Raw genomic sequence first — 22,225 nt, forward strand, 5'->3', positions numbered from 1 at the left:
TTGCGATATCATCGTCTCATCCAGGTCGCGATATTAATTTAGAAATTCCAAATAATAATACGTTACGTAAGCTGCATTATTTACGCGCGTTCGCGCATTCGATATATCATTATTTTTTATAATTAACATATTTTATTAAAATATATACTCTCACGTATTGATATTAATTTGTACGTCGAAAGTCCTTCAAAGTATTCTAAATCTCCTTAACGTAGTCAATTGGAAAGAAAGTCTTAGCTCCCCCTTCGGGAAGCAATGTATTTAATCTTGTCATGTCTTTCGCGTTAGGTTGATCGACTTCGTTAATTGCACGTTACTTTTTTAATTAAGGAACTCCTCCTAACTCTCGGAAACTGGAGCAGCGCTTGTGAAACGTATCGCGCGCAATTATAATGAAATTATGCGGAAATCATATGAAATGTTTCTACAAAATTTTCATGCATTTTAATATACCGCGCTATTTTATAATATAACATCGTTTGCAGTGCACAATATTGATAATGCTTTATTATTTGATATATTAATCAATGTCACGTTGTGTATTGTTATATTTTATTCTTAAGTATTTCAACGTTGCTCGGTTATGGAGAAAACTTTTAGAAAATTCTGCGGACAATACAAAAATTCGAGAAGGGTCGACGAAGTAATTTTGAGGAGAACTTTTTAGAACTCGGCCATTCAAATGGAGAGAGAATACTAAAGCATATACGCGAGATGTACGATGATGCTCGAGGGTTATAAAAGAAGATATACGGAGAGTTATGTATAGTTCCGATATACAGGATTTATTAAATTATTACAGCTAGTTACAATACGAGAATACACGATCTTTACATATACAATATATTATGCATTATTTACTTCGTGTCATTTATACGCATGCATTCTCGCATTTTCCTTTCTCTCCTTCTCATTCTCATTCATCCATTCTCGCTCATTTATTCTCGCTCTCGCTTATTTTCTCTCTCTCACGCTTTCTTCTTTATTAGTTCTCTTGTAATCTCTTTTACATACAAAACGGATTATTCACGAATGAACAACGAACGACCATGAACGACACGACTTTGTGTTGCTAACTAACAACGCGCGGCTTCAATAAATAAATCGTCCTCTAGCGCAATGTACAAGTAGCAATAATGGCCCTCTCTTTTCTTCTCACTTATGATTTACACGTGTAACAGCTGTAATGAACCACGATACTTGTACATCAACTCGATTACACTAATTAAAGATACACACTCTCAAGGCGAGCGCATAATCTCTCTTCCTCTTTTTATCTATCTCTCTCTCTCTCTACCTATCTCTATCTTTTCCTTCGTTTACTTTCTTCTTCGTCTTCTTCCTCCTCCTCTTTTTTTGTCTCTAACTTATGTCGTTTACCATTATGCGCAGTGTAATCAATTATTTACGTCGGTCTATATGTTGCACGATGCAGCAGCCATTCTGATAACAGCATATCCGCGTTCCGCGATACGTTTAATCCTAAGGCTCTCTACTTGCACGGGAATACAATCTTTTCTTCGGACAAACGAAGTAAATGAGAGAAATGTGAGCTCTCCGGTGCAAAATATGTTACATTGAAGAAGCGTAATCGTTTGTTTTCCTTATCGCAGTGATACTGTGATTCAGTAGATTCGTTAGATACAGAGTGTCCCAAAAACTGTCGCGTCCAGGTTTCACACGCGAGAAGAAATTAGGTGTCGTTGGATTTCTCCCTTCGTGAAATTAGTCTCACAACGTTCAGTTTTTAATATTAAATATATATACCTTCGTTTTTTTTTTCACATTTAATAGCGAGATAATCGTAATTCAAGTTGGCATAGAAAAGAATTCGGTTCATTTAGTGTTTTTTTTGTTTTTTTTTTGTTTTTTTTTTTATTGTAACGGAACTCATATATTTGAACACGAGTATACGTGATTTGTATAATTTGTATACAGAAACTTTAATTACAAATTTTTGTTACAAGTTTTCAAAATTGATATACAATTTCAGCAAGTTTTTAAAACGATTGAATATCAACATTCTAATCGTGTGTAGTTTTATATATTCCCCTTTCTTATTTATTCAAGTCGTGTAGCTTCTGCTGGTAGGTCTAACGCATAATATTAATTCGTCGATGCGAATATCTCTCTCGTACCTGAAGACCTGTCTTAAAATCTTGCTAAAATTCTCAAATCAACGCCTGCGGCGATGGATAGGATTTATATTTTCTTTTTGCGACACTTTGTATATATGGTGTGGTTTCATATCGCAGGAAAACGATCTCGATATTACAGTTACAGAGACGGCACCACTTTATTGACTTCATTTACTTCTCCCAGTTTTGTGCGGCGTAATCCATTCTGTATATCTTGTTCTATCGGGTGACAATAAGAACGTTAACGACCTACACCGTTGCGATCATATAAAAAATATGCGCGCGCCCTCGGGCGAATATAAAATATACTCTCATTGTATACACAAGCCGCGGCACATATACACTCACACACGTCGCTTATGTTTAAAACGATAATCGAAGTGTCGACACTCGACATTTACCACAATCGCAAAAACTTTTTTCCCTTAATTAAATAATAGCTACGTTCGTTGAACATGCATGTATTCCGGTTTTTCCTTACGAGAGCGAGTCAAAAAATGGAGGAGCTCCTTAAAAATAAGTGCGATCCGTTGGTTAGATATTAAATAAAGCGATATCTCAATGAAAGGAGAGAGAAAGTGGATTAAATTTACGACACATCGTCGTAAAAGATTAAATATTATATTAAATTAAATACATATTAAATTTACGACGACGTCGTTAATGTCAAACTGGACGTAAAATGCAAGGACAAAATATAAATCCGCGCGACTAATCAATAATTCTCAGTAATTTGAAAAAAGTAGCAAGGCCACGTCAAGTAACGTTTCAGTGACGTTCTATTAACGTTTAAAACGTCATCGAGACGTCACTTGACGTCATCTTGCTAATTGAGAATTATTACTTATACATGTCTATTAATTAAATGGATCAACAAAAATACATTTCGTATTGAGGAGAAATGAATGTACTCAATCGGATGGTAAGTCCCTTTAGATTTAATTCACTCTCGCGATTTACTATTAATACTTGTTCGAGAAGCATTACAAAAGAAAAAAGCGGAAACGTCGGCTTTGGTATAAAAGAAACACGCCCGTGCGTTTTCCGCCGCGCGTCCCCGACCAGTTGGTGACGCGCGGCGAAAAGACAGTCCGAGCCATTATACTTGAATTACCTCGTCTAAATACAGTTTGTAAATGCTAAAGTGATAAAAAATACTATTTTCTCTCGCCTCCCGTATATGTATATATACATGTACATTGCTGCTTTATAGTTTCTTCGTGGCTCTGCAAACTGCGTCATCGTAATTAATGTCGCCGTTACTTAAACTTCGTTGCCAACGTGGACCGTTCATCGTTGACTTGACTTTCTTTAGAATTGGAAAATTAACCGTTGATGGTAAATCGTCATCTTCGCGAGAATCCGGCTGCCGGCTGAGGAGAGACTCAGCAACGTTTCGTATCTACATGTTAAGGTTATATGCGCGTGCGCTTTTTAATTACTCGTTCTCGGAATTAGCAAGAATGCAGTTCTCCGGCTGCTTTTAACGAAGAGAGGGGAGGGGAAGAAGGGAGAGCAGGTTTCCTACGGATTCTCGGAAAAATGACGAGACGTAATTACGCGCGAGGCAATGTCGCCGTGATATCGTTCCTTTCGAGCGATGTGAGTTTGTCGGATGATGATCTTCGTAACACTTTTCGTCGTCTTATAGCAAAAGTCTTTGTGCCCGAGGTTCAATTAGGCGATATCGATATCGAAGTGCTAAACGATGTTCAAAATTCGGGCGAGTCGAGATTTGCTAACATCGTGTCGTGAACGCGAATGCAAATCGAATTCACGAGCAGTCTTAAGAAAGGGCTCAGATACAATGAAAGGAGTAAGGGACAAGGAATTAAATATATGGAATTAGGAAGCTGTAGTTTAAAACACGATAAGAGGAATTGAGAATAAGACATGAGGACGTTTTAAACTACACTTTTACTATTTTCTAACGAACCTCTATTGTCGTTATTAAGGGGATGCCATATTTGAAAACTTTACCGACAGAATACTGATTTCTTTCTGCAAAGTTCACGTCTTATTGGTTGCACAGAATTACAAATGCTTCTATACAGCGAAAGTACGTACGAAAATGAATTGAAGCATTGTCCGATATGTGACGAAAACGATGAAAAATCACAAAACTGAAATCTCTACCTGTCAAGCAGAGTAAATATTTTACTAAAACAAAAATTGTGCAACTTGTACATATCGAGTGTGTGTTTGCCTCGATGAGGAAAGTTTCGAAGAACATTTCTGCACAATTGTATATAAAAATCTAAAAAAAAATACGAAAAATTTACAGAAAAATGTTTATATATCTTGACATTTTATAGATTCTCCGTTAGATATGATAAAACAGAGTAGCGCACATTCATCTTATTCACGTTTATATCGCATTAACATTTACGTAAAACATATATGTATAAGAAATACAAAGTAGCGTGATCGTGTTAATATTTATGTAATATAACATTTTGAGGATCGCTTCTATACTATCGACGCTTATCAAGTTCGTCATCGACTTCGTCATCCCCTTAACACTTTTGTCATTTTCTTGATCGATTAACTAATCTTCATTTGTGTATTGTTGATCGTCAGTCATTTTGAAAGTTAATTTCCAATCAACTACTAAGCCTTATAAGCACTCAAGTTATAAGAAATCGAATTTCGACAATATGTGTATTCTTAATCTGAATTCTCTATTCTTCTTTTATTGTTAATCGAGGCATGGTTGTCTATATGTCGAAGTTTAATTCCTCGTTCTTAATTCCACGTATTTAATTCCTTGTTCCTTATTCCTTTCATTGTATCTGAGCCCGAAAACGTACAATCGATATTGGCCGAAGACGATACTTATGACTGAACTGTGCTCGCTGTCTTAACTTAATCAATTCATTAGCTCAGTTAATTGAGAATATAATCGGGGTCGCCGGGGTATGTGGGGAGGAGAGGGAGGTGCAACGGATTAATATTACAAATCTTATGAGTCTACTAATATATAAATCCTAGAAATTATATCCATAAATATATCTACGAATTGACATCTCTGCATCTCGAAACGCCAGCTTAACTTTCCTTTGCTAACTTTCCTACGTTATCGCTCCGCACTTCGTCCAATTATTACGTTAAACATTCCCGAACAAGCTCCGTCTGGAGTCTTAACCCTTTATAGTTTATCTGCAGGAGGGCTGATCATTTCTCACCGTCTCGTTGTCGTGAACTATATCCTTACAGTAATTCAACTTCTCTGAGAAACGCGAGAAAATATAAAAGGCTCGATTTTTCTTTCGTTCTGTGTTTCGTCCTATAAAGGGTCTCACATCAGACGATTCGTTCGTCAACGGCTTCCAGTTGCCTGCAATTAATTGTGTTCTCGTTCGTGTTTGACTTATAATTGTAGTATCGTGATTCCGCGAAATTATCACGAGAACAGAAGAAGCGTTAGACTCGCCTTTCTCGCGAACTCGCTGCCCGCACGATATTAGCTCGTCGTTAATTCACTCGTCCGCACTGGTAAAAGTAGAACTGAGGACCCAACGAATAAAAAGACTGGTAAAAGTGTTATCCCTTACGCTGACGCAACTTAAAGACAGTGTACTGGCCGTGTTTATAAAACGATTGTGATCTCACTAAAAGCGGCTGTTCGGTAGTCCCGGATAGACTCTCGTCCTCGAATTTGCATCGATTCGATATTGAATTAGTTGGTAGTTTAACTTCTAATTAATAAACTCGTATTTATTGAATTAACTCGCGATTCACTCGTGACTGATTATTTCGTCGAGTGGCCGAATTAATTGCGAATTTCGCTTGTGACTTTTCGTCCTCTCTCTTTTAAAAAAAAATGCGAAATATCGATACACCGAATTTTTCTCTCTTGGATAGATTTTTCTTTTTTTTTTTTTTTTACAGTAGCAGCTTTCATTTAGCATTAAGAGTTTTACAATAAATACGTCTCATTGGCTAAAATTTCTGGATGTTCTCCATGATAATATCAGTCTTTGATGCCGCATTCAGAGCCAAAGCGTAAAATGTCGTCGGCATTTGGTGAAAAGTTCGCAAACGCCAACCAATTCGCCGTACTTTTCTCACAAATGGAAATCGTTCACGATCAATTAGTGAACACACGCCGCGAGACAACGACACAATTAATTGTTGCCCAGTTAATTTATACAGCAATTGTTCGGTAAATAACGGTTCTCTAAATAATAAACAAACCACCCACTCTAGCGTAATTCTTTAACTCTGGTGTAAATCTTGTTATCTTCGATGATTGGTAAAAATGGCGATCATCGAAGAGGAATTCTTCCCGTATTTCCGGTTTTCAGTTAATTCGTGAGAAATCCAAAATTACGTTCACGAAGCAATTCATCCGAAATTCCTCTCTTATATCATTTCTCTATGTTTCTCTTTGTTTCTCTCTAATTTCCTTTTAAACGTCTTCTCTTCGTTTTTTCGCGACCAACTATTATTAATTCAAGAAATTGTAACATTTTCCAAAAAAACGGTGGAAAGAGGTCGGCGACATTTTGTGCTCGATGCTAACGATAATAAACCGTCGTTCAAGTTTGTTGCTGTGGCACCGTTGCTATCGACACAACCGGCGATGTCGTGCGGTTCCTGTCTTGCGCGCAACGAGGTGGTGTCAAGGTCAAACGGTTGAACGTGTCGGGACGCTTCAAGCTGTCAGCAGAACACGGTCAAGCGTCTGTCTCGCCTTTCAACCTCAGACGCGCGAAGTCCTCGAAGATGATGTCGTCGTCACCGTCGGTCTCCCTGAGAACAGAACCAAAATTTAATAAAAACTGGCCTCTTCTCAGTCGTATCTTTCGAAAAATGTTATTCGAATGATGTAAGCATATATTGCCTATTTTTCAGTGCTATACGTTTAGTTATCCCATCAAGGGGGCTATTCATAAATTTAATTTTTATCAAGTAATAAAGTTCCTATATATTTATTTCATTGCATAAATAATAAATGTTAATTTGAAACGAAGTTGAAAAGACACATCTACATAGTATTAAGAATGCAACAATATTAGAAGAAAAGGTTGTATTATGGCTTCCCATTATATTCTATACAATAACTTTGTCGACGATCAATATTTTAAATTGAGAACTGAACGATTACATTCGTCAGTGTTATTTCGTCGAATGGCCGAATTGTATTATTCAATCGATTCTAGATTTATAGTTATTTATTACTTAGAATGTTATTTATAATAATATGGTGACACTGCTTAATGATTTGAAAAAAAAAACAGGGATGTTAATGTGAAAATAGGGAAATTCAAAAGTTTTTAGATAGGCTAAGAGTCAGTTATTCGGCTACTAATTTATTAGTTATCACTGACAAAACTAACCGGAGCGTGCGTTGACACTGTCAAACATATTTATTCTTCCACAGTAACTAATAAATTAATCCCTGAATAACCAGACTGACATTGATTAGCCTATCTAAAAACTTTACATTCCTCATTGTAAATCACGGGAGCCTAAATTTCAACTCAAATTGGAGAATTCTCTCTCGAAAAATTCAATCGAAAGAAATTCTATAAGGATTTAATTTAAAAATCGCAAGGTTTAAAAACCTTTCCTCCAAAAATTAGTGAAGAAGTTACTTAAAAAATGGTTGCCTTGAAAGATTTAATTAAAAAAAAAAAACCGTCAGTGAAAAATTTACTTGAAAAGAGTTTACTTGGACAGATTTAATTTCGAAAAATCGGAAAGTTCAAGAGGCCTCGGCGGAGCCCTTCTCGCCGTTAAATTTGAGTCGAAATTCCGGCTGACTTACGTGTCCAATTGAATGAGGTTGGCGTCGAGAGGGACTTCCCCGCCGTCAGTTTTGTGCGTAGGGCTTGGTCGGGCCGTGGACGGTGCTGGTTCCTCCTCTTCCGGTTTGGGGTGCATCAGTATGAAGGGCAGTTCCGCGACTAACTCGCTGTTGATCGCGATAACGCCGGCATAAAACAGACATAAACATTCATCTCGAGTCGGGATCTCGCATTCAGCCTCGTGGAGAGTCGATGTCGATCGACCATGAGAAACGGAATCTCCGTTTCTCACAGACGGGCATGCAGCCCTTACGAGTAGACGTGTCGAAACTTACCCTCCGAGGGTGCCGAGGCAAAGTTTCACTTTAACTTTGTACTGGACGATTATGCCGAGGTTCTCACGTTGCGACGGGTCGACGACACTGCGAATCGTATTTGTATCGTTATTATATCGATGCGTTCACTTTGCGATCGATGTCGGCGCTATTACGTGGAAGCACATGCGGGATTAACAAATGCGCGACAGCATTGTCATGCAATGACGACGGAGAACAATACAGAAGGCAAATTGCGAGCTGACTTTATTTGCCAGAAACGGAAAAAGAAGAGAAGAGAGAGAACAAAAAAAAAGAAGAAAAAGAAAACCACGCAAACGTCACTTGACTCTGCACAACACCTTCGACGATATCTATTCAAACATTTATGCCAAGCGGTAACCACGTACATATCTTTTGCATCACGTTAACCGCGAGAGTGCGGCTTCGCAGAGGAAACGAGCAATCGTTAAATGTTCCATGCAATTTTTCCACGCAAGCACAACGGCGATGGCGATATTATGTTCCGACAAGCACAAGCTCGCGCGCGACAGAGGTGGTATCTCGGTTTATATCTTTGCCGCCAGGTAATCCGCATCCTAAATCTCCCAGATCTCAACTCTTTAATCCTTTTGATACCATCGTGGAGTGCTTTTACGTTCTATCGAGTTTTCGGGCAAATTTATTAATGGTAGTTCCGTTGGAGACGTGAAGAAAACAATGAACAATTGTCTGTTTCAATGTGAGTCATCGCGATACGTGTACATAATAGACAATACAATTCGTCACGAAACAGACATCGCGCGTTCCAGTTAGCCAAGTATCGCGAAGCTCAATTTAAAATGTAGTTTAGATCATAGAATGTCGAGAAAAACAATCATCACAGAACATTATACGATTAAGATAATATTAAAATGTAAATTATTATATAATTTAATATAATATTGTATTAATATAATCTCGGAGGACTCGCAGTACACATATTTTAATTATTTTATTTTAAAAAACTGAATATTTTTGTAAGATAAATTAGTTAACATGTACGGAGAAAATGCTGTTGAATCAATAAAATTTTCAGTAGTACGCGTAGTTGGAATAAATCTTCTTGGTTCGATAGCGATATCATTAAAATTAAAATTATCATTAAAACTACTTTAATTATTAAAACAATATATAATATAGTAGGTTGAATTTCCAACAGCAACGTAATGGGGGTAGATCTTCTTGATTCAAGTAAATATCATTAAAACTACTATATTATGTATTGTTTCAATAATTAAAGTTTTAATGATAATTTTAATTTTAATGATATCGCTATTGAATTAAGAAAATTTATTCTAATTACGCGTACTGTTGGAAATTCTATTGATACAACCACATTTTTTTCTGTGTAAGAGAATTCATAATGTATGAAATTTGATACAGAATACAAAAAATACCTAGGTTCTCGTGCGAAAATGGCGCCGAAAGGATTAAAGAAATCGGATCTCGGAATTCACACGGATGCCGGGTTTTAAATTTCTGGCTCGTTTAATATCTAAATTCCGCGAAATTTTTCGAGATTTAGAGCGGATGCGAGGACTCTCAAACCTTGATTGAGGTCACCGAGATCCATGGATCTGGATTTAAAGAGTTCAAGACGCACGACAAGACTTCGGGTGAAATTTTTTTTTTATGCGAATTTCGCAAAACGGAGTTACACGTCGCTCGGCAATAATCGACAGACGCTTGTTCGCTCGATCGTCGAGGAAAGCTTCGTTGCAGGCAACCGACATATACTTTCTTTTTCCGGCCGTGGTGAAAAGCGTTGCGGACGAAAATGAAATTCCCAAAGGCGTGATCGGCTGCGTTGCGTGCGTCAATGACACGTGTGCGTACACGTAACGTAACAACAACCGCGCGCATTCTCTCGTCGCCACGCATTCAGCGCTGAAAAACACCGCGGAGCGTTATGAAACACACTGTGAGCAAATATTTTTATTTCCCGTAGCGCAACTGTTCGCGCGTAGGAAACTTTTATTATTAATCCATTCGTGTAATGCGTTTCTCAATTTGTAACAGCGTAAAGGAATAATTAATTGTTGCGCAAAAGTTTTTCTCCCGCGAAGCCCTTTCGAGATGCAGGGGAGCTTTAGAACTTTTTAAATCGAGTACGCAATTTACGGAGTCCCGACATCGAAATGGCATCATTCTCGAAGTTACCTACTATTTTTTATACAATCGTTTTTAAGATGAATTATTTATAAAGTGGATGCTAATAACGTATTTACTAAGGCTCCTGATTCGCGACTATCCTTGTTTAATGACGTCAGAAGTGCGAAAACGCATGCCAACAATTTTTGCGTTCAAATAAAAAAATATATCCACAAAATGACATTTATAATCGATTCAACATACTAGTAAACTTGCGTGAATATTTTTTTTTTTATTCGAACAATTAATAAAGTAATAACCGTAAAATTAATATTGGCAAAATCATGAGAAGAGATTGGAAAGGAAAATTCTATATCAAGTTAATTAAATTTAATTAAATGTTGCGTTTATTAAACAGCTGGTAGCCAAGAGCCTTAAATCTAAATGTTTTTATTAAAGTATAGAGTAAGTAAGTGTTTTTCTCTGAAAAGCCACGGTTTTAGAAAAATGTATATTTTCCTACTGAAGCGAAAAATGTTCTCAATGAGTAAAAATATATATATATATAAATAATATGAATAGACGTGTTATTACTACCCACCGGATTAATATCGTTTTTCCAGATATTTGTTTAATACACACCCTCCCTATGCTCTCTCTTGACACGTTCGCTACCAACGTCACGCATGAACGACGCACCGATCTCTCAGGAGAGGCCGGTGTCACATACGTGTGACAGGGATTACTTTTTCATTCTATGCTTACGTAAATATTAATTAAGTCTGTTTTACATTATTACGCAAAAAAGAGAAAATACAGAGTGGCGGGATGATTACTGACAGTACTTATAGTACTGTTTATGCGTTTCGAAATCGTTTCTAGCATGCTGCAAGCTAGTGAAACGTACTGCCTTTTTAACGAAGATAAATCCCACACGGAAAAAAAACCTGGTTGCATTAAAAGAAACAACCAGATGAGCTTTGGTTGAAGGAAACTACATTCTCAATATTAGCTTTCACGCGTATTCTTAATACGAATAGGGTCCTCGTTTCGTTATTAATTTTAAAACGTTTGAAATATCTTCATCCTGACAAAGAATTTTGGAAATCATTTTCAATAAAATTTTAGAATAATATGCGTATAATTATACATCAACTAAAATTGGAGTTAAGAGTTGACTATAATTTCGAATTTACTTTTATACGCTCTATATTTTAATACCCAAAGAACAATAAGACGTTCTAATGTCATAAAGATGTCTTCAACGCAGTAAGACATACATATTGTGTGGGTGGGCTATATCATAAAAGCACATTGTTTGCTAATACTGCATAATGCTGCAAATGTGTTCCAGTTTTCAGTCACAGTTTGCTGTCACAGTTTACTTAGTAATTTCAGAACAATTGAAATATGCTCATTTCAGCAGCAGTACTGTCGGTGCTATCAGCGCATTTCGCAATGCACCCTCAGATGCATTCCGAACGGTAGTAGCGAACGTGTTACACATGCTTCAGTAGAGCTCACCGCTCGTGATAACTTCGAGACTTCAGCCATCCGATCGTGAAATGTTCTCGACGAGCTGTCGAAGCCACGATTCACGAAAGATCGCGTGGCGCAGGATCCGGAATCGAAGGCCGCGAAGAGTAACGTCCGTAATTGCCTTGAACGTTTTTGGCGCTAAATGCGTGACTACTGAAAAAAGGCGCGAGGCGGCATCGATTTCTAGGCGTGTCTCTGCGTGTCGCAGGCTCAGATTCAGGCATCGCGTCTTACAGGGTGCTGGACGCCAGATTGGTGTCCTCGTGTTTGAGTTGGCCGTCGAGGGCGAGCCCCCATTTATCTTTGTTGTTGGCCAGAAGGGGTGTCAGGGAGAACACCTTGCTGAGCGTGAAACCCGGTCCCACCGGGCATCCCTCCCTGACATTGAAGAGCCAGTATGAGTGTCAGTGCGCGACCGTCGGCCACGTGTTGCCACGTGGGTCGAAATTTCGCGGCCGCGAAGTCGCGTTACCGACGTCGATCTCGCGAAAACGTCGCGTGTTGAACCACCGTTTTATGTCGAGAGAACGTTCAAACGTGTCTTTATGTTCCTTAATATTACAGATACTGAGAGCATTAATTCGTACGTACGCTTGATTAATCGTCGCGTCAAAACACTCGCATGCTTGAGCACATGTTCTAAATCAGTTGATGAGTCATCTCTCTCTCTATGGCGTGTCCGTCGAATTGACGAGAAGATGAACGAGACGCAGAAAATCAATCTCTTTCCTTGCGATCGCGAATCCAACGCGTATCGAAATACCTCCTTCACGCAAGGATTCACGCGAATCCATCCGTGCTTTTAAATATATCGCTGGTGTTTAATAACAATGGAGAATCGAAATATACACATTTAACACGCCAATTACGTACGCATGATTAGCCTTCGTTAACCTGATTAATATTTATCGTTTAATATTAATAAGGTTAATATTAATTAAACTTTGATTACCGTTTATTATTAACTCAGTGCGATAGCACTGCGGGCGATTTTATTGGCATTCCTCCGCAGATGTTTCGCGGAACTTCAATTTCGTTGAAATCCGTGCGCTTTGAGATAAAACGGGGAACGAGTTTACGGTATCAAACAGATCATTTTTACCACATTCTTCACACATATACACAATGATAATACGATATGTCAGCTTGTGCGTCACACTGCAATACAGACTACTATTACGAGGGACGAAAACGGGACGAGGATTCGACAATCCTATACTGTTCAGTGCCTAAAAGAAAAGATACAGGACGCGCGCGTGTGTGTGTGTGTGTGTGTGTGTGTGTGTGTGTGTGTGTATGTGTGTGTGTGTGTGTGAAACAATTACGTTTATAATTAAAAGAGAGAAGTATACTCCAAAAATCTACGGGAACGTTTGAAGAATATGTTCGTGAAAGGAGGAAGATATATAATGTTAAAAAAAAAAGAGAGATAAAATGTTTCGACAGGTGAGAAAGGGTTAAAAAGAGGACGAGGCAGAGGGGGAGGTGCGGTTTACAGAGGAAAAGATACCACCACCAATAGAGATTCATACGTGGTTACAGGCCACCGCGTTAAATATATTCCCAGCACAAAATCACCAAGAAAATATACTGTCATTCCACTTTTCACGTTCGTTTTTGTCTTGTTGCATCGGTAAGAAAGAGAAAAGAGATAACAAGAAGAGTAGGAGAAACCGGAAACGTGATGAGAGAGAAAGATATATATATATATATATATTAAATGCTACATATATATTTTTCCCTCTCTATATATAATATCTCTCGTCAATCTCCCTTATTTTTCGAGCAAAGCATCGGCGTGCCGGAATTTAACACTCAGTTAAGGTTTAATCTCCCAAGGATTAATTCGATCACCGATTTAGCTCGTCGCTTAATTCAATCTTCGATTAATCGCGCGAATGTCGCCATGGCAACGAGCTAATCTTTTAGCGACTTCCGCTGTTCCCGGTAACTTGATGAAGCCGCGGTGAAAAAAAGAAAGGAAGAATTTTTACAGCGTCACCGTTATGCTCTTCATCTTTATGGCTCTCGAGCGCGACGAGTTCCTATAAAGTCCTGCCGTTCGCGATGAGATATCGTCGTGATTACGCGCGGCACAGAAAACGACGCGATCCATTTGGCCGGTTTCCAGCCTCCTTGCTTCTTCTTTCTTTTTTCTCTTTTTAGTATTCAGCGAAAAGTGAGAGAGAGAGAGAGAGAGAGAAGAAAGGGAAAAGAAGAGAAAAGAAAAGAGAGAAAGATATATATATATATATATATATATATATATATATATATATATATATATATATATATATATATATATATATATATATATATATATATATATATATATATATATATATATATATATATATATATATATATATATATATATATATATATATATATATATATATATATATATATATATATATATATATATATATATATATATATATATATATATATATATATATATATATATATATATATATATATATATATATATATATATATATATATATATATATATATATATATATATATATATATATATATATATATATATATATATATATATATATATATATATATATATATATATATATATATATATATATATATATATATATATATATATATATATATATATATATATATATATATATATATATATATATATATATATATATATATATATATATATATATATATATATATATATATATATATATATATATATATATATATATATATATATATATATATATATATATATATATATATATATATATATATATATATATATATATATATGTGTAGAGAGAGAGAGAGAGAGAGAGAGAGAGAGAGAGAGAGAGTAATGGGGGGAGGGGGAGTAACAAGCGCTCTCTCGATCTCTTTGATCTTGATCTCGCACTCACATTGTGCTAGACGCGAGATTGGTGTCCTCGTGTTTAAGCTGACCGTCTAGTGCAAGACCCCGCTTGTCTTTGTTGTCGGCAAGCGTCGGCCTCAGAGAAAACACCTTGCTCAGGGTAAATCCTGGCGCTACCCCTATACTGCCAGTGCAATCATCTTATTTTCCTGCTCACCACCAGTCTCATGTCGTGGGTTATCGCGCCTAAAACTTCGTCTCGCGACTCGAACTTCGAGCCGATCTACTATCCGCGAATCGTGCGAGATTTCTTGGAATTTCTTTCTTTTTCAAATCCAAGACACTTAGATCGTGGATCAATGATAACGCTAAATCGATCGCTATTCTCGAGTTATTAATGATGTTGCATCAACGGTGTATTAAATGGAAGAAGAAGACAAATAATTTTGAACTTTGCACATATATGTGTAATAGAATCCTGGGAAAAATGATTATATATGAATGTTGTCTCTATATACCTATATGTAATCATATATAATTATATATATCCCACATTTTTAGAAATGTACAAATATAATTGAGATAAATTTTTATATTTATGGTTGCCCATGATGTAAAAATCTTAGATAAATCTATTTTTTGCGCTTTTCATTCAATAATACTTTTATTTTATGTGGATATATGTAATTATATACAATTATATATATATATATTTTTTTTTTATATGATTATATATAAACATTTTTTTCCTCGGGATGCTTCGATCATAATTTATGATTATCTTTCGGCTCTGAGAAACGTCCTTTTAATAAAACTGCGATATTTTTCTTTAATATCTCGAAATTTTTGTGTGAAAAGTAAATCCAAATAGATTATGAAGTACTGCTTTGAGAAGAGTGTCGAAGATATTTTTACTTAAAATTGAAAGACTCTTTCTTCTCGATATTCCCCTAGAAACTCGATTTCAAGCTCAACGACTTCATCTCCTCGAATTCTTTGGAATTTAATTTGAGACGAAGGGAAACAAAAAATAAGATCGATTAAAGATTCTTCGGAATTTGATTTGGAGGCGTGTTTACTCGAAGCGCTGAAAATTCCATTTCCTCGAATTGAATTTCACGTGTAATTCTATTAACCGAGGCTTTTTAGGTCGAACCGCCCTACGTTGCGATGCGCTTCTCTCTCGCCAGCGGGCCGCGATATCATCGTCCCTTGATAACGGGCGAAAAGTAATTAGCTGGGGAATACTCACTCGCTCTCGGCCTCGGCGACGGTGCACTTATACTGCGCCGTAGAGAACAGGCAGATGTCCGCGAACTGCCTAACCGACACTTTTATCTTTTTCACAGTTCGGTTGCTATTGTTCGCTATGTGCACGTTCACAGCTATGTTCTCGCCGTGATGGTAGAGCTCCTTGTCAAGCGAAGCTTCCAGATGCAACTTGTTGGGGGACATCATGAATTCTTTGCTCACCTCCACCGAGGGCTGCTCGCCCTGTTTCGACGGCGCGTACATGATCTTTCTGATGGCCAGCCTTACCGAATTCCTACGTTATAGATCAATTCCGACGATTAATAATTCTGGCGGTAACCGAATAATTAATTCGATTATTCGTGTCGTGATTCGCTGACACAGAAGAATCGGGACTTCTAAGAATGCTTATTTCCGCGATGTTAAGCCGAAGTCCAAATACGTCGTATTTGACATCGAAACTTACTTCCAACCAAAATTTTTTCACTTTGACATAAAAAAGATCTCTTATATTTTTATTTAAAAATATAAGATGCGAAAATAAAATTTCCTTTTTTTTTCATTCAAGAAAATATTTCCCTTTTTAAGTTAATTTTGATCAAAGTTAAATTTAATTTTCTGTAATGATTTTCTAAATTAAGTAAAACCCCCTGTTGTTTATCCGAGCGACTGGAATTTTTAATAGTTCGTCGATCGGTTATGAGTCGCGTTGGACCGAGATTCGTACCGTTTGTGCGGTTTGTCGTCCTGCGCCTCACCTACGAACGCTTTTAATTCGTAGTCCACGCCGCAGGGTTTGCCAGTCTCGCTGGGCGCCGGTTGCAGGGTGACCGAGGCCGGACAGTGAGGCGGTAGCTCGAAGTAAAAGGGATACGCATTGTTACCCAGTTTTTTGATCAGCCTTTCTTGCAATCGTGTTAACTCCCGTCGCGACATCGGAGATTCCGGCACGGGATAGATCTGTTCCGCCGCCAGATAGAGGTCTTTACGAAATGTCAGTCCGAGAACGTCCAAATCCTCCCTTCCGTACTTGAACGCCGCAAGAACATGGCCGAACACTTTCCGGTCTTTCACGTAGTCGGGGTCGATCAGGACGACTCCGTCTGGAATTGTTGAGACGACCTCACGATGAAATTTGAAGGGGAGGGAAGTAAATGTCATAATTGACGTGTGATCGCTTTAAATTAATTTATTAGGGCTAGAAATTATATTTAAAGCTTCGAATTTTCGAACCTTCGACGCATTACATTCGAATAATGAAATTTTTAAATATGAAAGTTCGAACTTCGGATATTCGAATATTCGGATGTTTGAATATTCGAAACTTCAAGAACTGGCTAAGGTGTGTTCATTTTGCAGGCATAGTAAATAATGTTTCCTGTTCTAAAATATGTAATTTTCTCTTACATTGCGTTATGCTGTTACATATTATGGCAAGATTTGCATTTATTTTGATTCTCCGTTAGTCGCAATATTTCTCACCCCTGAGCGGTCGTAATGTATCCCACAGATACACTAATTTTCTCATTATTTTTCTTTGCTTCTTGAGACAATTTTTCTTTCATTAGCACTTGGTTAATAGGCCAGGACTAAAGTATATAAAGAACAGAGAAGAACAAAAAGAATAAAGAAAAATATCGACAACGACGAATTTAATCTTGAGTCCTACAGAAGCGGCGATACGTTATTTGCCTGAACGTATATTTATTGAATACTGCGACTAACGGAAAGTTAAAATAAATTTCATGAGATTTGTTGTTTATTATTTGGCGTTTTCTTCATTTACTTTGTTCTAAACTAGACAAGTACAAATCTCAGAATTGAACTATAGATTACCCAAACAACGTTTGCATCTAAAAGATCCTATATTAATATTTATCTAGGTTGAACTGATACTCTCTAATCATACAGCATTTTTTCGTACTTTCTACAATTAATTCCATTAACAGCTTCGGTATCACGAATCTTCGAATTTCGTCGTCGGATGTCAAATTATATCAAAGTTTCGAAAATGTCGGAACAGTTCTAGCCTTGGAATTTATAATACGCCTTGATGGTTATTTTATATTGATGAAAAATATAATACGAGCGAGTATCTTGCGAAAAGAGAGTCGAGTCGAATCGAAAGTCGTAAACCGGGCCAAGGGAAATGCGGTTATTTTCGCTGGCAAGCGCGTGGGTCGATTATGATCGATACTTGCCAATGGGATCAACGTGCGTGATGTGATCGACGAAGTCCCTCTTGCCAAGGTAGACCGTAATCTTGCCATTGAGGCTGGACTTCTTGAAGACACGCGTAGCCTGCCGTTTGTTGGCACTGTCGACAGTGTCCATCTCGTCGGAGAGTACGCTGCTTGTGCTGTTCGCTAACGCGCTGATCCTTCCGATCTCATCTGAGGGCGGAGCTTTGCGTAGAGATTCTTGCGAGACTATCCACTGCCAACAAGAAATATTTCTTCTGTCATTCTTCGCGCTTACTCATTATATTTCATACACACACACGCGCAATATTTAAGGAGAGTATTAAGGAGACTTGTGAAAAATTTGGTAGAATTACAAAAACTATATGTATGCTCGCGCACATGAAGTCTCAGTGATGAATATGACGAATGTATACCTTGTCACACAATTTTTCCGTTGACATTGCTTCGTCTGACTTCGATCAACGTTTAAAATTTGTTTCTCTTGACGCGTGACATAACACCGATACGTACACGTTTGCCAACTCGTACGTAAACAGCATAACGGAGTTCTTCTACCTTCCTACCGTTCTCACCGTGAATCTCCCAGATTCACCTCTATCATATTCTTTCCTAGTTCTTTCATCGACGCAAGTACGACAGTATGATTGTCGTCAATTAATTTCTAGCCAGCGGCGTCTGACGTCGGAACTCAATCGGTACTCGACACATCGTCGAGATGATTCGAGTTGTTCGAGAGATTGAATTCAATCATGTTGCGTTTTTCCCATTACTGTAGACGTTTTCTTTATCCTAGGAATTTACCTCGTACAAGGCGGACAAAACGAGAAAAAAAAAACTAAAATTTGACAACGACGATGATAACAATCAAACTTTGTTGTCCGTTTCATATATAATTTGTTTTTCTTCTCCAAGAGAATCGTCGCGTGTTCTCCGCAACGGTGAAAAACTCAGGCACTTCGTCGTACACACGCAAGTGGCAAATTTCCGATACCTCGCCGAGGTGAAACAAGCCATTTGCATTAAATTCAGACCAAAGCCGAATCGCGATCGCGGTAAAACACGGCGGCAACACCGCGGGGCGAAGCCGAGCTCGCACTGAACCGCTCCGGCAAATGGCTTGTCAATTTCAATCGGCGCTCATATATTTCTTAATACGATAATGCCTGTGCAATAATTTGTACTCGCAGGGTTTACACGCCGCTTGCTCTCGATCGGTTACGGATACACGGACGACGGAGTGTAATGCGAACTGGATTTACGTCGAGTGTACTACTCTCGAGAGATACTCCACAGGCGAGCACACTTCGAAATCTTCAAAATTTACACTAGAGCTCTCCGCACACATCCACGCACGCACACAGGCGCGGCACAGACAAATATTAACTCGTCTAATTAGGGGATAACATTAATGCGATAAAGTTTTCGTTAAAGCGAAGTTTACCTTTGAATTAATCGAAGTGTGTAAGATCGTATTACCAATTTACACTTCCGTTAATCCGCGATAACTCAGTAGCCCGCTGATTAAATCGCCGATTGAATTTTCCGCGAGGAAAAATCGATGTTAAGTTCGTTAAGGGAGGAAGAGAGAAGGAGAACGGACAGTTTCAAGGGAGAAATATTTTACCGTTTAATTTTCTCTTTCTTCGAAAAAAATACCCGCCTCCTTATTCCCGCGTTCTTCATTTATTTTTCTTCGACCTTTATTAGATCATTTCTTCACCGGGTTATCTTATAGAGGGTTTTTTTTTTTAATTATAGCTCATTAGATATAATTTTAGATATTTATTTTTATGGAAATTTTTATCATCATTTTTATTTTTATTTTCAGCTCTTTATTTGTATGAGAAACTCGGCGTTCCTCAGTTCGCATAATTTATCAGTACAGCGCCTTAATGTTTTGCCTTCCGTTTCTTATCTTACCGAATGTCATTTCCGATTGATTTACGAGACACCGTGTATAAAGGAAAGCACGCGAGAATATAAGGTCGTGCTGCACGTCTACTGTCGATGTAACGGGTCAACGGAAAGGAATAGGGAACTTGCGTACGCGTTTGACGTCATTGTGCCAAATGTTATCGCACGAGCACCAAAATATATATGTTTCGTTATCAATTTGTGCGCTATGATCTGCTCTCAAATTGTATATCACGAAGATAAAGTGAGGAGAGATTAGGTTGGGAGGCGTGCGTGCTCTCTTCGCGAACTCTTTTCATACATTTTAATGAAGCTGCGCGTTTCACTCGACGTAGTGGGCGCGTGACGATGTAAAATTAATCAATCGTTTTATTTGATGTTTATGCAGATGTTCGTTGGAATTTTTTTCACACGTTCGCTATAAATATTTATGTAAACATTTAAGTGGGGGGGGGGGGGGAGTAAAGGGNAATATAATATTACTCATTTAAAATATATTATTCTCCCATAATGATATTTCATTTATAAAGCAATATTATTATTATACAAAGGTGTGCTAATAATAAAAGCAACACTTTTACATCGAACTGTAGCAATTCGCGAGCGCGTGACGACATAAAATTAACCAATCGTTTTATTCGACGTTCATGCAGATGTCCGTTGGAATTTTTTTACACGTGCATTATAAATATTTATGTGAACATTTAAGCGGGGGGTAAAGAGAGAATTTCGAGACGCTGAGAGATGAGTAATATTACTTTCGAGAAAATATATTATTCTTCCATAATTATATTTCATTTTTGAAGCGGCCTCTCTTATTATTAAACAAAAGTATGTTAATGAGAGCAATACTTTTACATTCAACTATTGCAATTCGTCACTGTTTCTTCCGAATAATGCGTCGGTCGAAGTTAATTTTAAACTTCGGGCTAACTTCATTTAGTTGCGAGGCTCCATCAAGGCTCCAATAGGTCGAACACGCGTGCAATTTTATTGAGAGAGATATCCCAGATGATAATATTCTCCCGACTCTGACGTCTGTTTCATTTTTCTTCTTTTTATTTGCATTTTCCACACTTTTCCCCGTTCTCTTGTTTTCTCCCCTCACGAAGCGCGGAACTTCGCAATTTTGCTTCGACGAATGTCGAAAGCGCGACACAGAAGCGACGACGACAACGACGTCTACGGTAATCCGTTGTCTCGGAATCCTCGTACGTTAATTGTCCGCGATTCCTGGCGGACAGAAGTCCTTTGAACAATCCAGGTCGAATTTTGCATGCTGGGTCAACGGACGGAAGCTGGTCTTACGATTCATTTGACGTCACTCGCGTGTTATCTCGCATGCCCTGGAATCAACGTTCAGCACCGCCGTCTGAACAGGCGTTCGCGGATGCTATCGTGGCTCTTCATTCATACACACGTACATATACGGAAAAATCAATCTGATTGCATTAATCAGAAAGGGAACAGCTAGATGCGTTCTGATTGAAGGAAACCGAATTTCTGTTTCGTATAACCGGAAATTCTTTTCTTCGACTAAAACGTATCTGATTGTTCCCTTTTTGGTTGATAGAACTAAACTTTTTTTTCCGCGTATAATTGAACAGTCAGGAGAAAAGGAGGAAGGAAAAAACAATTTCGCAAAACGCAAACCAATCGGCGGAGTTCATTTGTTCGGATGAAAAAAAAAGAATCGTGTTTACTCGAGGGAAAATATCAGGCAAACCGATCAATCAAATGGAGAATCGAGCCGAAAATGTTTACGCAAACATTTATTGATTTCCATCGCGTAATGCGACTTTTTATATAGATACCGGCGACACAGACACGAGCGTTTTATTTAATATTCGCCCGTCGATTTAATTTTTTCGTTGTTTCTCTTTCTCTCTCTCTCTCTCTCTCTCTCTCTCGTATATTGATAACGTCGGTATCGCTCACTCGTTAATTTGCTGATCGAAAGGGCGGCGCGGCGAGAGAAAAGAGAGGAAACGAAAGCACGGATTAATTCATTCCGAAACACATTGTATCGCGCATTGCACGTCAAATGCAGTCATCGCCGGTGCCACTTTTCCCTCGAGAGTGGATCTCATATCCGAAGGGGGCAGACGGGTGGTTGGGG

General features: G+C 37.9%; 1 protein-coding gene across 4 annotated transcripts in view; it reads right to left on the minus strand.

Moving 5' to 3' along the window:
- Window positions 1-759: 759 nt before the first annotated feature.
- Window positions 760-22,225, minus strand: part of LOC106745032 (beta-arrestin-1-like) — a 30,496-nt gene continuing 9,030 nt past the window's right edge. The window contains exons 1-9 of one of the 4 annotated variants that reach the window (XM_014620259.1): window positions 18,606-19,250; window positions 18,190-18,424; window positions 16,716-17,091; window positions 15,990-16,283; window positions 14,784-14,921; window positions 12,112-12,255; window positions 8,227-8,313; window positions 7,912-8,058; window positions 760-6,893 (exon numbers count right to left, since the gene is read on the minus strand). In XM_014620259.1, coding sequence (XP_014475745.1) covers window positions 6,818-6,893; window positions 7,912-8,058; window positions 8,227-8,313; window positions 12,112-12,255; window positions 14,784-14,921; window positions 15,990-16,283; window positions 16,716-17,091; window positions 18,190-18,424; window positions 18,606-18,632 — 1,524 coding nt within the window. In that variant the 5' untranslated portion in view covers window positions 18,633-19,250 and the 3' untranslated portion in view covers window positions 760-6,817. Of the gene's footprint in view, window positions 6,894-7,911; window positions 8,059-8,226; window positions 8,314-12,111; window positions 12,256-14,783; window positions 14,922-15,989; window positions 16,284-16,715; window positions 17,092-18,189; window positions 18,425-18,605; window positions 19,251-22,225 lie in introns of those variants that run through there. The other 3 variants (XM_014620260.1, XM_014620262.1, XM_014620261.1) reach the window with 3 other exon arrangements.

Source organism: Dinoponera quadriceps, unplaced genomic scaffold (assembly GCF_001313825.1).
Source record: "Dinoponera quadriceps isolate SergipeBrazil2010 unplaced genomic scaffold, ASM131382v1 scaffold717, whole genome shotgun sequence".
Classification (NCBI taxonomy): domain Eukaryota; kingdom Metazoa; phylum Arthropoda; class Insecta; order Hymenoptera; family Formicidae; genus Dinoponera; species Dinoponera quadriceps.